Source organism: Phalaenopsis equestris, unplaced genomic scaffold (genome assembly GCF_001263595.1).
Source record: "Phalaenopsis equestris unplaced genomic scaffold, ASM126359v1 Scaffold000226, whole genome shotgun sequence".
In the NCBI taxonomy this organism is placed as follows: domain Eukaryota; kingdom Viridiplantae; phylum Streptophyta; class Magnoliopsida; order Asparagales; family Orchidaceae; genus Phalaenopsis; species Phalaenopsis equestris.
The window spans coordinates 1,165,630-1,183,278 of NW_018164668.1; the positions used below are offsets into that span (position 1 = coordinate 1,165,630).

The 17,649-nt window shown below is 32.9% G+C and overlaps 1 protein-coding gene across 1 annotated transcript; it reads right to left on the bottom strand.

Moving 5' to 3' along the window:
- Positions 1-364: 364 nt before the first annotated feature.
- On the bottom strand, positions 365-16,680 carry LOC110023705 (U3 small nucleolar ribonucleoprotein protein MPP10). Its single transcript, XM_020723243.1, has 13 exons — positions 16,425-16,680; positions 15,539-16,271; positions 15,395-15,438; positions 14,617-14,737; positions 14,209-14,319; positions 13,915-14,052; positions 12,188-12,256; positions 12,052-12,093; positions 11,868-11,936; positions 5,740-5,811; positions 5,236-5,289; positions 4,758-4,899; positions 365-817 (listed from the first exon to the last, which is right to left on the bottom strand). Exons 2-13 carry the CDS (start codon positions 16,190-16,192, stop codon positions 726-728), a joined length of 1,608 nt encoding a protein of 535 aa, XP_020578902.1. The 5' UTR covers positions 16,193-16,271; positions 16,425-16,680; the 3' UTR covers positions 365-725.
- Between the last annotated feature and the right edge of the window lie 969 nt (positions 16,681-17,649).

The following is a 17,649-nucleotide window of genomic DNA, read 5'->3' on the forward strand; positions in this document are numbered from 1 at the left end:
AATTTAAATATCTTATTTTTGATCGTCAGATTAAAATCAAAATGCTTAAATTGGAACATATTTGAACTGGTTGTTTAGAAATCGGATCAGTTCACCAATTCAACCTCGATTCTAACCAATTCAATCCCAATTTTATACAGAAACGGCTACAAACTTAAGACTTAACCAGTTTGTGACTAGTTGATTGGTTGAAAGGGTCAAAACGAATTAAGTGCAACCTTTCTTTCTAGAGGCTATTTACATACATACCACCCTTCTCTTGCAATGTGAAGGGCACCCTAAACATTGCTATTTATAAATCCCGCGGCGTCGTTCATCCATTTTTCAAATTCTCACTCAAATATCAAAATACATGATAAAACCCTTTATCAAATGATTGTGACTTCCATAGTTCAAAATATCACATGGGTGCTTGATTTTGTAAATAGCAATATGCTCGGGCGCTATGCATGAAATTATCCCAAAATTGCAGGGGCAATTACATACATGGCACCCAAAACAGTGCTATTTACAAATCCAGCACCCTCTTTCATGCATACATAAGATGGCATGAATGCAAAATTTGAAGTTTAGGTGTCAAGCATGTAAATACATAAATACTAAATAATAATAATAATAAATAAATAAAAATCATTCTACGGTAGACAGCTGCGATTGCCTAAATTCAAATAAAATTAAAATAAAATACATTTAAATATATACTCTTCAGCTTACACGTGAACCAGTCATTCTGTCCTGGCAGCCTTTCGACTTGCAGAAAGAGCTGAAGATTCTTTCTTAGCGCTTGCATCTCTGCTTCTGGACAGATTGCTGAGATCTGCGGACAAAAGGATACAGAAACATAAGCAGCTGCACATGAAGTGGGGTTCAAACTTCAATTTACATATATGCCACTCAATTCGCATGCATTCACATATCCAACACCTAAACTTCAATTTTTACATATGTGACATCTTGCCTTTGTGTGAGTGGCAATTATGATGGCAGCTCACCTGATAAAGCTGCACTAGGACCTACACGGGGCTACTGAGAACGATAACAAAGTGAACTCGTTGAAAAACACCATAACCATACCTACACAAGAGCTCGACGGAGAATGACAATGACAAGAGCTCGCTAGAACACACAACAATGGGACCTCAATGGAGGAAGTAGAGATGAGCACCAACGACAAGCAACAGGACCTATAATAAAGTGGCACACTGAGGCCTAAATCTAGCAAAAATAATTAACTGAGCCAGCTAGCGAGCTAACAAGTCGAGAAAGGTCAAGCACGAACTCATGCCTTTATGATATACAAGCTATAATTTGTGATCAAACTTGAGCTCGTGACTAGGTAGACTTGACTCGCGGCCTCGTCAATCAACTTGGCTCACATACACCTTAGTTGTGGATGTAGTCTAGATTCTAAATTCATATGCTCAAAGGTCATACTATATACGATATTCATAAAGCTCTCACTATCAATGAGTTTACATAAGATTCCCTCATTCTGAAAATATCTAATCCGATTCTAATCAGATAAAACATTAAAAGTAAATAAATATAACAAATGATAGTTAATGAACATTAATGAAGGCATCCACAAATTCAGTAATCACTTGATCAACTTGATAAACATCAATAAATTTGTAATGTCATTAATTTCCCTATCAACATTTATATGCAAATTCCTACTTTAACATCCACTTTTTATAATGACAAATTTTGCAACATTTAGTATAGGAAGCAAAACGAGCTTTTGAAGTAAGAAACCGGTTTGTTTAATTTAGATCTTTTGTAAAAATTACAATCATATTTAAGTATTAAATTAGAGTTATAATAATTAATGTTGGGAGGTCAAGTGGAGAAATAAGTTTTTAAAGAGGTCTTTGAAAAGTTATGACGAGTAATTATATTTTTAAATTTCAGTAATTTTTTTATTATTTCTAACTATATGCTTGATTTCATGTTTGTTTTATCCTAGTGAGAGTTTGATTATAATAAATTCTTCATATTATTAAATGGAAAAATATACATATTAAATAGATGCACAATAAATTTCCTATAAAGTTATTAGGCTTTTGAATGACGTTTAAATTATAGTACCGGTGCATATATTAATCTTTGCATAATATTCAGATTCTAGTAAAGATGCACATATAAGATTATTGCATAATCTTAAAATTTAAGTAAATATGCATATAGCATTTTATTACATAACCTTTAGAAGTATGCGTGCTAACTAATAGTTATGTATAAACAGTTGCAAGATGGTTTACCAATGAAGTTATCAGACATTAGCATGCCCTTTTGATTATAGTAAACATACATTTATTCATTGGTAGATTAATGTTAAGTCTCGCATAAGAAAGTAATGTATGCCATAAAGAATGAAATGAAAACATTATATACACGAATATTTGCATTAGCATAAAAAGAGGGAGTTTGCCAACATATGGTACAAGCATGGGAGACAATGTGCCCATGCACATAAATGTTTTTTTACCACCTCAGAAAATTAAGATATATAAATCGTTAACCTCTGTGCCAACAAGTGAATGTCTGTGGGATGCAAGGAGGCACCTTTTCACCTCAGACAATCATATAATTTAGATCATGAACCGTTATGCCGACGGAATAATACCAAAGAAGTGTGTTAGGTTATGTTTTTGACAGTGCTTCTGAAATGTATGCAGATGTTAAGAGTTTGAAGTAAGTTAAAAATTAAACATTGAAGAGTGGCTATTAAATGAATTTTTATAATCAAATACAAAACACCAACATACATATTTTTTTCCTTAGCTCACTATAGTTTATAAGTGTGATTGCTCAATTGAATTATCTTATAGATAACCCATTATGTTATTTTGATATTTAAGGTTGAAGCTTTTGAATAAAATGAATTCTAAAAAAAGATAATGTGCTCAGAAGGAGAGATCAACAATAAAAAAAATAAACTTTTATTTGTTAATTAAATTATATATTTAGGACTCTTTTAATTAATATTTGAATATTAAATTATAGAAATAGAATAATAGAAAACATTATTTCAACATCCCATCATCCACACTCCCCCTTGGTTAATTTCAAGCTCCGGGCAATATTGTGAAAACTACCTCGGATCATTAAGTGCAACCAATTAAATTTTACTTTTCTAATGAAAAGACATCAATAAAATATGTGGAAACTTCCTTGGAAACAAAAATTTTATATGTTTGCTCAAATTCTAACGACAGTTGATAGGCGTGTTTGGAGTAAGGGATATAATGAGTTGTCATGTCTCTCAAGGTGTTAAATCTCAAACCAGATCTAAGCTTAAATAGTGATTTCCATATCATAAATCATGTCAAACTAAAACAATTCTTAAATTTATATATATACTCAATCATGGAATTGCTTTTCTTTCAGTGAATTTGATTCATCAAGCAACTTATTGCCGGATGATATATAATAAATAATAAATAATCTATTTTAAAAATTGTTTTTTTTTTGTTTCAATGAATGATATACATTTTGTACTGCCCATATTCATGCAACAAATTTAATATTGACCCATGAGCTTCATATTCTCATATTCTAGAACCCAGGAGGTTCTGTTAAATTTTATATTCTCAAACCACTTCAAATACAACTTAATATCAACCCCAAATACCAACCAATCTTCAAGTGCCCACCAGCATTAAGATATAATGTAATCTAACAGAACCTCCTAAATCTTTTGTCGAACTAAACCAAAACCAAACAAATCAAAATAAACCAACATGAAGTTAGAAAATAAAATAGAACATTTAGCGGCAAAAAAAAAAAAGCAACCCTTTCGGCCATCAAAATGGATTAAATACAAAAAATAATAAGTAAAATTAGCCAAATAAGGAATAAAATAAATAATTGCCCAAAAATAAATGACTGATATGATCGCTTGGATGAGAAAAAACGCAAAGAAAAAATTCCATTCAACTGGCCACATAACGAATCAGACAACAAAATTCAAAAAAAAAAAAAAAAAGGTTTCAGCACACACACACAGACAAAAAGGTTTCAGATTCATACTTCAAACAGAATGTTGGATAGAAATCTATGGGCATATGCTCCATACAACTAAGACAACAATAATCTAATATACTCTCGCAAGTATATATTATCCAACAAGATAATATGCTTCGCACAGGAACAATATAATATCAAGAGATCTTCGTGTTGAGGTTAATTTAGGCAAAATATAATAACAATTAAACATAAAAGGACTGTTAAAATTTGAACGAAGAAAAGCAAAACTTGGATGTCAGAAAATAAGACCAATATAAGGGGTTATGATGACAGCTCACTATGTTGCTGCATACGAACCATGAATCCACAAGAACCACTGTTTCCTCATTAGTTTCATATTTTAAAAATATAGCTTAAGACTACAGGGTAAATAGACAAATTTTAAAAGATCAATAATGTGAAGGCTAATGGGAAAAAGTGAACCAACATGTTCGGCCTTTATTCATCATTTAAGTTTAAAACTACAAGTGTAATTGCTTTAATTTTAAATTTTGATCCTACAACTACAGGCTTCCCACAAAGATTATATTTCTTATATGCTCCTAGACCTTCCCTTGTATTTATCCTTGGAAAAAAGAATTTTAAACTTCTATCAGCAGCACCCAAATACTGTAAATTTCAGGACAGCGATCCAAACTTGATAGACAAAAAATACCAAAGTTATGGAAAAAAAACAATGAGAAATTTAAAAAATAAATAAATAGTGAAGTTCGATAGAAAGAATGTACCTTTGAATCTTCTTTTCTTGTTTGCTCTTCTCCTCCTCCTATCAGATTGCGTTAGCTCTGCTTCTTCCTTGAAATCGCCTTTTCCTTGAAACACCTCCTCAGGAGCAAGCATAGCTGCATCTGAAACTGCAACTGGCGCTATCTGCAAGAGAAGTTTTATTATCACTTGCCGCATTCAAATTTTTATGGGGCACTTAAATACATACCACTCAAATCTTGTGTATTTACATATAACGCTAAACTTTAATTTTTGCATTCATAACACAATTTTTTTACGTCACATCAAAAATACATATAAAAAATACCGTTATTTTAGCTTTTAAAAAGTGAAATACAACTGTTCATGCATAAATAAGGTGGCATTTATTTGTAAAAATTAAAGCTTGGGTGCTAGACAAGTAAATACATATGAATTGAGTGGTAAGCATGTAAATCTGCCAAATTTTAAATGTTCAAAATAGCATAAAAGTCAATATACCTCTTCCATAGCTAAAGCTGGAACATTTGCCTTTATTGACATCTCTTCAATAACCTGTAAATCAAGGCATTCCAGTAATAAATAGGAAAAAGACTTTTTGAAACCTATATATTAATTAGGGGTGTCAAATCGGGTACGTGGCTCGGGCTCGGGTCTGAACTGAAATTGAGCCAACCCAAAATTGATTCACACGAACCAGAACCAAATATTAAACGGGTAGAGATCTTCACCCAGTATAACATAGTTAACATAAGGCATAATAGCATTCGGGTGAAATTCATATCAATTTCGAGTTAGCGAGTCAAATTCAAATTGGCGGGTCAACTCGAAGCCGATCAAAAAATTAAACGGGTTAATATTCCTAAAACCTGAACCTGACCAAAAAATTACTCCAATCAACCTGAATGCGGATTTTTCAAAACGAGTTCAAGTCAAATTGCATTGTCGGATCAATTTTTGACACCCCTAATATTAATAATACATAATACTAGACAAGTTGCATACCGGTTTAGGAGCGAAGTGAAAATGAGCTAATGCATCCAACTTCAAACAGAGCCTTTTAAATAAAAAGCTTGCCTGGATTTAAAAAAAAAATTTAATCACCCACATCATTAAGTATAAAAGAAAAATTACAAGAAAATGTATAAGACAGACTTCAGGGGTTATTTATCACTGATACACATGCACAAATTTATTTCCATAAGCAGAGCTTTAGTGGCTCTAAAAAATATCTACTAATTATACAATAATGATTCTCAACATATAGTCTACTCTGGTCTATGAGACAATCTAGTATGAAGTATGGCAGATCCATCATGATTGGAAAACTTCACAAAAAGGTGCACATGCTCAGAACAGTGCAGCAGAAAATAACACTAAAAATGATGCTATATAAGTGTGTCTTTGGATTCAAATACCTCGGATATGTAATCTGAAAAATGTGTATGTTGAAATATAAATTCTAAAAAGGGCGTTTACATACATACCACCCAATTCTTATGTATTTACATATCTAACACCGACATTTTCCTTTTTACATTAATACCATTCAAATTTTTCATATCACATAAAAAATACGACTATTTTACCTTTTAGAAAGTGAAATGCATCTTTTCATGCATAGGTAAAGTAGCATATATGTATATGGAAAAATTGAAGTTTAGGCGTTAAATATGTAAATACATAAGGATTGAGTGGTATGTATGTAAATCTTTCATTCTAGAATTAGAGATATTTTGAAAAGAGAAATGCTTCAAGAATAAAATGCGGTAATAATATCATATATCATGGAGGCTAAATGGCGAATTTTAAAAAAGGTGGAAGTGAGCTTTATGTAATAAAGAAGCCACTAATAGTTAAAGATTAGTGTGGCAAAAAATATTAGAATGTGAAGATGAAAGTGTGCTAAAAGAAGAAAGGAAAGATTAAAAAATGAATATAATAGTGATGGAGAGAGTAGTATTTATCAAAGAAAATTTAATGGTGAGTAAACGTAGCAGGTATAGGCGTGACAATAAAAGTGGGTAGATAAAATAAATGAGAGTTTAGAAAGAGAACATGGGGAAGACCAAATGGCTAGAAGATGCACCAAGAAAAATAGTCGCATCTCGTATGCTACTCTATAGGATTTGAGTAGATGATAACACTTTGTAATCTCAAGTGATTGGGATAAAACTAATGATGAAGATGAGTGATTTCTCATCAGTGCGTAAAATAACAATAAAACATAAGCACTTTCTAACTGAAATGTGAACATCAAAGATCAAATTTTGAGCTAAAATATTAACCGGCAATACAGATGTTTTAAGAAGAGAAGATGGGAGAAGAAAATAAGGCCACGACTTTCTATTTTTACAGTACCATTGGGTCTTGTCATTTTGCCAACTTAACATGAATTTCAGGATAAGATCAAAACTCTTCATTCTTCTTTTAGAACTCATTTGATATCTTAACAAAAAAAGAGAGAACTCCTATGCAACAATCACTACTTTTAGTTTATTTTTCAAGATTTGTTTGTTGGTTAATTGTCCTCTTGATTGATAGAAAATAAGTTGTTGAGCAATTGTCAATCTCTCTCCCTCTCTCTCTCACACACGCACATGTGCACCCGCTCACCCCTAGTCCCATTGAAGTGGGTCCTACTATCAAAAACTTTTAAACTTAAAATTAACATTTTTTGGTGTCCACAATTTTGAAATGCTCAAAAATAACAAGTCTTGAAGGAACAATGTTTCATTTCAAAGTTAATAATTATCTTATTTTATTAATATTAGATGCATGTTATTTTCCCTACATAATACAGGGGGCTCATTAAAAGGTGTGAATGTTTTAGATATCTCAGGTCTATTGTTTAAAGTGTTGGTGATATAAATGGGGATGTTAGTAGGATTCAAGTTAGTTGGTTGAGGTGGAGGAATGCATCGGGTCTATTGTGTGATAGAGAAGTATCGCTTAAACTTAAAGGAAAAGTTTATAAGATGGTGGTGAAACATGCACTGCTCTATGGCGCAAAATATTGGCCTTTAAAATAGAAGCATAAAACAAAATTAAGTGTTGTTGAGATGAGAATGCTTGGATGGATGAGTGGTTTGACAATTAGAGATAAAACGTGAAACAAACATATCCATGATAGGGTTGGTGCAGCTCCAGAGGCGGACAAGATTAGAGAGAGTAATCTTAGATGATTTGGTCATATTAAACGTCGACGATCTGATGATCTGGTTAGGAGATTAGATGTTTAATATTCGACTGATGTTAAGAAAGGCGGACCTAAAAAGATTTGGGCGCATTGTTTAAAAAAATAATCTTAATCTAGTAGAATTAAATGAAAATATGATGCTCAATAGGATGCAATGAAGAAAAAGGATTCATGTAGCCAAGTAGCCAATGTAGCCAACCCCACTTAGTGGGATAAAGGCTTATTGTTGTTGTTATAATGATATTTTTTTCAAACAATTTCGTAAGGCGTATTGTGGAGCACCAAAAACAATGACGGTATCAAGCATCACCATCCAATAAATCTTCTCACTTACAATTTCACACAAGGAAGAAAATAAATGAAAAAAAAAAATAAAGGAAATGAATGAACATCTATAAAAAAGATATACAAATGTTCAAAACTTGGTCAATTTTATTAGATCTTATAATACGATACAATGACCAAAAATTGTCAATGCTATTAGAAGATAATCTAGCACCGACCGTTGTAATGTTAAGTGTGATAAACCCTATAATGCCACCAAAATATAAGCAAACCACAATCTTGACAAATCAATGCCCATCGCACATCAACTTCACTCAAACTTCTCGAAGCTAAATTGGCAGCCTATCAACGCAAAAAATGTGCACTCCCCCACCATTTCTATTTTGGTTTTAAAGGAGGACATCACCATCCCCAATTCCTTCGTTTATGGCCACCAAAAATCCCCCCTTGCTCCTAGTCTTTTCGCCATTGTAGCACACTCCTTCAATCAAGATGACTAGAATCATGAGCATTCATCTACCTCTTACTCCCCAATTGCAAAGCCACAAGAACATCACATCTTATTAAACTACAAGCAGAGCAATCACGAGCCACATTCTCCCAGTTTTCTCTTCATAAGAAATCATTAACTTCGTCATCATCAAATATTGGAGAGCATGTGGGTAACCTGTCCTTCCACTTCCTTCTTATCTCGTAATTCTAAATTAAAAAATAATATAAATTATTGGTCATTATTGATGTTAGATTAAGGCTTTATTTTTAATAAAAAATATAAAAAATAAGTTATTAGCAAACATACTTGATGCGTGTCAGAAAATTCATGGCGGTAGAGTAACAGATTATCGTCTTAGCGTTGTACGAGAATTCTGCCAACACTCGGATGAAAAAGAAAAAAACAATGACTACTCCATAAGTTTTTACGTGGAAAGCCCGTAAAGAGAAAAACCACAGGGTCTGGCCCAGTTGCAAAAATCCACTATTGATTGATGATTACAGAAATTTTTTATCCCACAGACGGTAAAATGTAACTATATTTTTTAGATTACGACGTTGACTAACAGCGTCTGGTTAGTGGTGATCAATGACGGTTGGTGGAGATCGATGACGATAGGTGATGGTCTTCCACAGTCGGCGATGGTCGACTGCGATCGGCGGAGGTTGGCGGTTTTCGGTGACGATCGTCGATGATGTTGAACTACAGCTTCTCCTCAAGATCTCAGACTCTCTCTCTAGACTTCAGTCCTCTCTCATGAGAGGGATGAGGCTCTATTTATAGTGTTTTGGGTGCAATTAATGTCGGAATATTAATCATTTTGATCGGACGATTCGGAGAGCTTCCCTAGATCATACGGCGTTTACTAGATTACCAACATTTGAGCGTCTTAATGATGTCAAAATTGAGTGATCTTGGGTTCATTGGATTCGTCTTGTCGAGCCGCTCGATTCGAGTATAAACTTGTCATATTCGACAATCCTTCGATCTTTCAAATGTGACTGAAAATAATTTAAGTGTGGTTCAATGACTTGATTTGGGCTTAATTTGACTCGGATTGGACTAATTTTCATATCATTAGGTTTATCTCAACAAGTCGGTCAGTTCAGTTTAACTATAAGTATGTTGAAATCAGAGCTCTGAATGACTTTTTATCAAGATTTGAATGTTTCATGCTTAAAATATCATCTTGAGATTCGTGTCATGCCTCGAGATTCATGTCGGATGATGAAAATGTGTTGGTGGCGTATCAATACTATCGGTTTCACCCCATGTAAAACATAATTAAGTTGGATGAGCTTCCGAATGATTTATGTGATAATTAATGTGAATGATGATGCTCCTATCTTAATTAGCTATAGCTTCTCATTACTAGAATATGTTTTTGGCATTGATTTAAGATTTGTAATGTGTGAGATGTTCTGGTTGACATTCTGCCTCATTCAATTGGTTAAATCTCAATTAAAATGGGAGTTATTTATGCAACAATTCATGGTAATTAACTTTTAATCATTAAAAAATAAAAGTATCATTCTCATCGTGGTGTTATCCTTAATGCTTGTAATAATTTCTTAAAAATTTCGTAGATTGTCGGTCCATCGTCACTTCATATTCACTTATTGGTGCACATAATTTTGTAGATTTCTTTTACACATACTTTTGTAGATTTCCTTTAGAGGTTCTTTGATCAACTAAAAAAATAATGAATTATACAAGCAATTATTATATTTGAAATACTTTGGAGGCGTTTGGTTCAATGTAAAATAAATGTAGGAATTTATATTTTCTTCTTTGATTTTAAAAAAAAATGAACTCAATGTTAAATATGAGAATTAGCAATGGCAATAGCGGCAGACACCACTTTACATGGAGTTGTGTATTTGAAATTTGTCATAATTCATCGAATTTCAAAAACATAGAAAATAAACGATAGTAAATTACAAAAGCATTGTTATTTTACATTGTATTTAAATTTCTTTCGACCAAATGTTTAAATTCTCAAAACGACAAAACGACGGCAAAAGTAATGCAATACACCCGTTTTGCAGCCGACCAAACAACCCCTTATTAAATATAATGAAATATAAAGTGAGAAAGACATCACTGCCCATATTTATTTTTATATAAATTCTTAAATATTTAAATAATCATTATGGCATCAACATTGATTTTCATGTGCACTGCCTCTTAATTCATTTTGAATACAATAAACCCTATAGAAGTAAATCATATTTTAATTATAAAACTACCATTGGTCATATTGATTATAAAATATCTACAACATGCTTTCCGATTATAAATATAAAAATGTGTATGCATGTTTGCAATTAATGTATAGGTCAATTGAACCATTTTGGATATTAGCTTGCTAGGCCAACAAGTCTAATAAGTGATAAATCATTAAAAAATTATTAACTTTTCACGAGTTGGGACAAAAATTCCCAGTTTAATGTGTTTTAGTATGATGGAAAATGTGTGTACATATGCATGCAAACATATATTTTTATCCCTAGAGTGAAATACATTCTTTATATTTATTGCACAAATGATCATGAACATTATAATATAGTTAGTCATCAAAAACAGCTTACATTCAATCATTCAAGCCATGCAATAGTATATTGAACTGATAATTTGAAGGCATTTGTTGTGCTCACTATCATACTACACATTTATTATTTATACCCCATACCCCATACCCCATACCCTCTCATTTATGCTTTAACAAATAAGAGTTATCTGCTAGGAGTGAATTTCAAACTCAGTCGTGGTGAACTTCGATTTTAACAAATTCTAGAAAATTTTTTGGTGTACAATTACCACAAAAGCATACTTTTTAGCTGTAATCATTTTATTTGGTACTTTAGTTTATGTTGCAATTTTTACCTAGACCTCTACTAGATTTAAGTAGGTTTTGTTTTGTTGGTGTTTCTTCAATTTTATCTTCACTAGTTTTTGTTTTCGCTTCGCTGATGAATTATTACTAATATTTCATTAATGCAACAAAAAAATTAGTCCTCTAAACTCATATAATATATTAGCTTGCTAGGAATATAAGCGACAATAAGTAAACTAATTAGAAAAAGGTTCAACGCCAACAAATAAGAGGCAATGTCATCATCACAATAAAAAATGCAAAATAAAAAAGTGTCATACCTCCTCTTTTTGCTTATCAGTAGAGGAAAGAGGAGCAGAGGCTAGACCCGCCTTTTGTGCATATTCTTCCTTCAAAGAAGTACAAAATTGGCGTCAGTAGAAACGCTCCAATCAAAGTGGAAGGATATTAAGCAAGTAAAAATCCCTGACTAGCAAACAACTATGGCAAATTAAAGAAAATAACCTCATATATCTCAGCCAACCCTTTTTTACTCTTTGTTTCATCCTGCGAATTAAAAAGACATAAAATAATATATAATTGTTATATATATATGAAATCAAGTTCTTAATAACTCTCAAATCAGTAAGTCGGCTTGTACCATCTCTTTAAACTCTTTTGGAGCTCTTGATGGTAATTCGGGTGCCCTTTGAACATCATCAAACTGACCCTGAAAACAATTTATAAAAAGAAAAACAGCACATAAACTGTCAAAATAATCACAAATAACCTGATTTAAAAGAAATATGCTGCTTAATATTGTGTTACTACCATTTTCAAATTGACAATAACTTAAAATGTGGTAAGAATCTATAGATCATGCTGCCTGATCGTCAAGGAAAAAATGATGAATGATAAGAAAGATTTACACATACACCACTCAGTTCTTATGTATTTATTTATCTAACATCTAAACTACAATTTTCACATACAAGCCACCTTCCCTATGGCTGAAAGGTGTATTTCACTTTTTAAAAGTTAAAATGTTGGTCTTTTTGATGTCATAAGATAAATTTTGGTGGTACAAATGTAAAAAAAGTAAATTTTAGGTGTTAGATAAGTAAATACATAGCAATTGGGTGGTATTTATGTAAATGCCCCTAATAATAAATGAACTAATTAGTTTAATATTTATGTAAATGTCTCTAAGTAGGATAAAGGCTTGTTGTTTTTGTTGTTGTTGTATGGTTTCGTAGTTTTTTCCAATTCTTGAGTTTTTCCACAGTAAATCTTGTGTGATTTTCTGGATTTATTGTGTTATGCACTTATGTTCAATTTTGTTCCTGATATATCTAATCGGTGGTTTTTTCGCAATATGATTTGGTTGTGAATTAATCAAAGCCAATTTTTTTGTCCCAAATATACGAGTCATACAAATAAATGATTTCTCCCGATTTCAAGGAGGACACGCGGACGAACCCCTGAAAATATATCATCACCTTCCATCTCTCTCTCGTAAGGGATCGGGAGCTAGGGCTTGGAGAGCAAAAATCCATCATTTTCACCTTCTTTCATTACAAACCTTCCCCGGGTTGTGTGAGCCCACGAACAATATGAGACCTGACGTCGCAAAGAATTCAACATCCTAAAAGATGTAGTGAATCAATTGACCACACAAGTTGTTGTAATGTCATCTTTGATATAAATTTATATAATATATTATTATATAAATAATATATATAATTTATTTATTTCAGCTAAAATGAGCCGAACACGATCTAAAAAAGGGTTGTTCATATTCAGCTCCTTTATAATTCAAGCTTACAAAAATTGTTAATGTTCGGCTCGAGAATAAGGAAAGATTCGAACATGAGTTGTTCGCGAATAACGGGCTTTTTTACAGCCCTATGCACGATGCATAAAACCTAACAACGAAATAACAGCAAAATTTCAACAAAATGCGCAATAATTTCTCTCATCTTTTTTTTTCAGATTCTACCATCCCTCCTCAACTTCAGCATAAAATACAAATTAGATATCAAAATTTTGTGACTAGATTATAATAAGCATGCCTTGAGAAAAGCATCAAACTTAAGGCAATGAAAAAGAAATATTTACATACAAACCACTTAATTTATTTGTATTAACATATCTAACACCTAATCTTTAATTTTTACATATATGCCAACTTACCTTTACATGAAAAAGTGTATTTCTATTTCACATAATTTATGTGATGCGAAAGATTTGGATGTTATAAAGGTAAAAAAAATAAGTTTAGGTGTTAGATATATAAATACATAGGAATTCGATGGTATGATTGTAAATGCCCCTTAAAAAACATATGAAGAAAAAAAAAATGCTTTTATGATGGATTCATGAAAGCACCTCAATGATCCTTTTCTTGATTAGGTCTTCAATTGAAGCTGTTACTTCCTCTGTAATCACAGGAGGTGGTCTTACATTATGTTCAAAATCAAGGTCTACCTCAAGTGCACTGTTTTTAGGCCTTTTAGCTGCTGTAACCTACCGAAAACCAAAAAATAATTACATAAAATTGGCTTAAATCCTTGAATCCTTCAAGGAAATAATAAAGATGACATTTTGTTTCATTTTAAATTACCAAAAACAAATTTATTATAATTCCAAAGATAATGAAATGCAAGATAACGAGCTAATTACCTCTCCTTGCATGGTCCACATCTTGGGTTCCAAATTAGCTTTCTCCATTTGTTGTATTTTAGAGTGTAACTTCAACAATTGCTTCTCGTGAGTCGATAAGTATTCGCCACTCTGTAGAGATAAAGCATGCATGTGAGTCTGCAATCAATGGCATTCGGCATGTACATGCGTACCACCTAATTCATATATATTTACATATTTAACACCTAAACACTATTTTTTATATTTATACCACCCAAATATTTTTCATCACAACAAAAAAAAACAACATTTTAACTTTAAAAAGTGCAATACACCTTTTCATAAATAGCGAAGTACAGTTGTTAGATATGTAAATACAGAAGAATTGAATGGTATGTATGTAAATCTTCCTTTCTTTATTAACGTAAAACAAAATAACAATTTGACCTTTGTATTAATATCCATCTCATCCTCTCCTTCCTTGGATCCATCTGAACCCTCCTTATCATTTAAAACACCCTTTGCATTCTTGGCCTTGCCCTTTTTCCCTCCAAAGAATTCTTCATACCTGAAGAAAACATTTCCAAATTAAGATTCAAGAGCTTTAATTGATGTCTGTCAGTCCATGGAAAAACTATACAATATAATTTAGGAAGATTTACAAACATATCAGTCAATTACCATGAATTTACATATCTAACGCCTAAACTTCAATTTTTTACATATAGGCCACTCATCTCTGCATGCAAAGGTATTTCACTTTTGAAAAGTTAGGATTGTGGTATTCTTATGTGATATGAAAGATTTGGTTGGTACGCATGTAAATATGTAGGAATTGGGTGGTACGCATGTAAATGCCAGTATAATTTAATGCCAGCTAAAAAAAAAAGACCCAAAGCAACAAACAATACATGGTCGAACTCAGGGCGCAACAGATCAAATTAGAGTAATGTGACAAATAAAATTAGGACATATACAATTTTACATATTTAACACATAATTATTTTGTATTTACATATCTAACACCGAAAGTTTGATAGTTACGCTGATAGCACTTTAGTGTCATAAACCTATAAAAGAAAAGGTGTATTTCACTTTTAAAAAGATGCTGATTGTGGTATTATTTATGTGATGTTAGAGATTTGAGTGACATACATGTAAATATGAATGTTTACGTGTTAGATACATGTGGCATATATGTAAATGGCCCATAAAATGGACAAACCTTGCAAGTTCCACGTCTTCATCTTCACCATCCAAATCCTCAAACTAAATACGAAAATGAAGGAAAAAGATTAGATATCATCTACAAGATGCCAAAATCAAAGTACATAAACTATAGAAAGAATGTTTATGGTTATTTATTTACCTCTGCATCATCCTCATCTCCCTCTTCGTCTTCGTCAGCATCCATGGCATCCTCATTGCTGTGATTTTCCACCTTTTTCAACTTTTCTCTTCCACCCTTTTTCTGATATCCGTACTCCCTTGCCTCATCATCCTCCAAGAAATCCTCCAGCTCCTTAATCTTCAAGAACTTGTCCTCCACTCCAGTCCCACTGCTTTTTCCATCCCCCTTGTCCTCCTCCACGGCATCATCATCCTCATCGTCGTCATCATACTTCTCTTCCTCCTCACCCACATCATCATCCTCATCCCCATCATCCTCCTTCACCTCCTCGTTTTGCTGCTCTCCGTCCATTTCCTTGGCATCAACGCCATCAACGACTGGTGCCACACGCTCCAAACGCTTGATCTCACGTCTAATCAAGGACAGAATGGGCAGAGATAGGATATCAATTTGGGTCCATATCTGCTCAGCATCAAAGCTGTCGTCAGTGAGGAGGTCGTCCAATGGGGGTTTAGGACAGTAAGGAAGAAGGGAGGTGAAGAGATGGCGAGAAGCGGCACGTGCATGAGCGGATAACTCCGATGATGGGGAAAGGAAGAGAGCTGGGTCCGCCGAGCACAACCGTTCCAGAGGTTCTCCCACGTCAAAGGTCGGCATATCGGTTGCCGTCATCCGCGCTACGCAGGCCGAAGGAGCTATTTGCCTGCTAAGCTGTTTGGTAGCCGGTGTTAAGTGGGATTCAAGCTGAATCCTGCCAAACGGCAAAAAAAACGCCTCTGTAAATTCTGAGCTCCCGCAAATCCCAAAATGGCGCCGATTCGCCCGGATTTACAGAATCCGGTGAGTCGGCGGATGTAGTTGATCCGGGACAAACGAATGGGAAGGATGGCGCGCTCAGGCTTACCTTCCTCACTGGTTACTAGTAGGGCTGGAGCGGAAGGATGAAAAAGATGGGAGTTTCGGGGGTCTCTGTGAGCCGCAATCTCGTGGTTGCCTTCTCAGCTAGCTATGATGGCGATTGCATCCCGAAGGTTCGTCCACGAGGTCGATGGTTTAGGGCGAAACCGGAGGGAAGAGGGAGATAAGAGGGTTTTGGCAGGAAGCGGGAGGGGGCGGACCGCGGATGTAGGCGAGGGTTTTGGGTAGAGGAGGGAGAGGGATAAATGTTTATGATTTTTTTTATTTAATTTTATTTATTTTATTCGTTAATAATTGATTTGTATATTATCCAATTAGTTATAATTATATAAATTTAAATGTAATAATTTAATAGTTGATTAATGAATGAAGCTATATTTCAAATTTTTAATTATTTAATATTTTTTTTGTAATTATTAGTTTATATAATCAATGATTAATTAATTAATAATTGATTCGTATTAATTTATTATTTAATAAGTAATTAATTTACACATCAATTATTAATTATTAATTAATTTGATTGTCTTATTTCAAACATGGTTTAGAAAACACGATCAGTTTAACCGAGAACCTGCCGACGGTGCGGTTCGATCTGCTGGTAACGGCCCTGCAACAAACTAGGTTGAACTGGCAAAAATCGACTGGTTTGATGGGAAATTGTATTTTCTAAAATATTTAAGGGGGGTTAGAAATATAAGGTGGGCTATGCATTAAGAGTTTTCAATTGAGAGGAAAGACATTGGAAAGTGGAAACCAATAAGTAATAAATAGAGTTTGGTGTAAAAAATAATTATAACTTCTTAGTTTCTTATTGTCGATATAGAGATGGTAGGAAAAGTAACAACATATCTTTATAAAATTTTACTCCTAGATTTTGATAATATTTAATTTATATTCGTTGTATATATATTTTTAAAGTATCATAATGTGATTTTTATATTTCATAATTATTTTTTAAAAAAAATTAATTAATTAATTTTAAAAAAATTTTCTTAAATTTATTATGGTGCTTATTATTTAAATATTAAGGTATCTATTGTATATTTTAATAACCTTTTTTTAATATATCATTTATTTCATATTTAAATAAATTTATAATTGATTACATCATTCGGTTCAACCCAGATCGAACCAACGAACCTTAAACTTTTCTCCTTCTTTCAGTTTTCACAACCTTGATTTTAAGTACTTTCAGGCTTTAGATACTC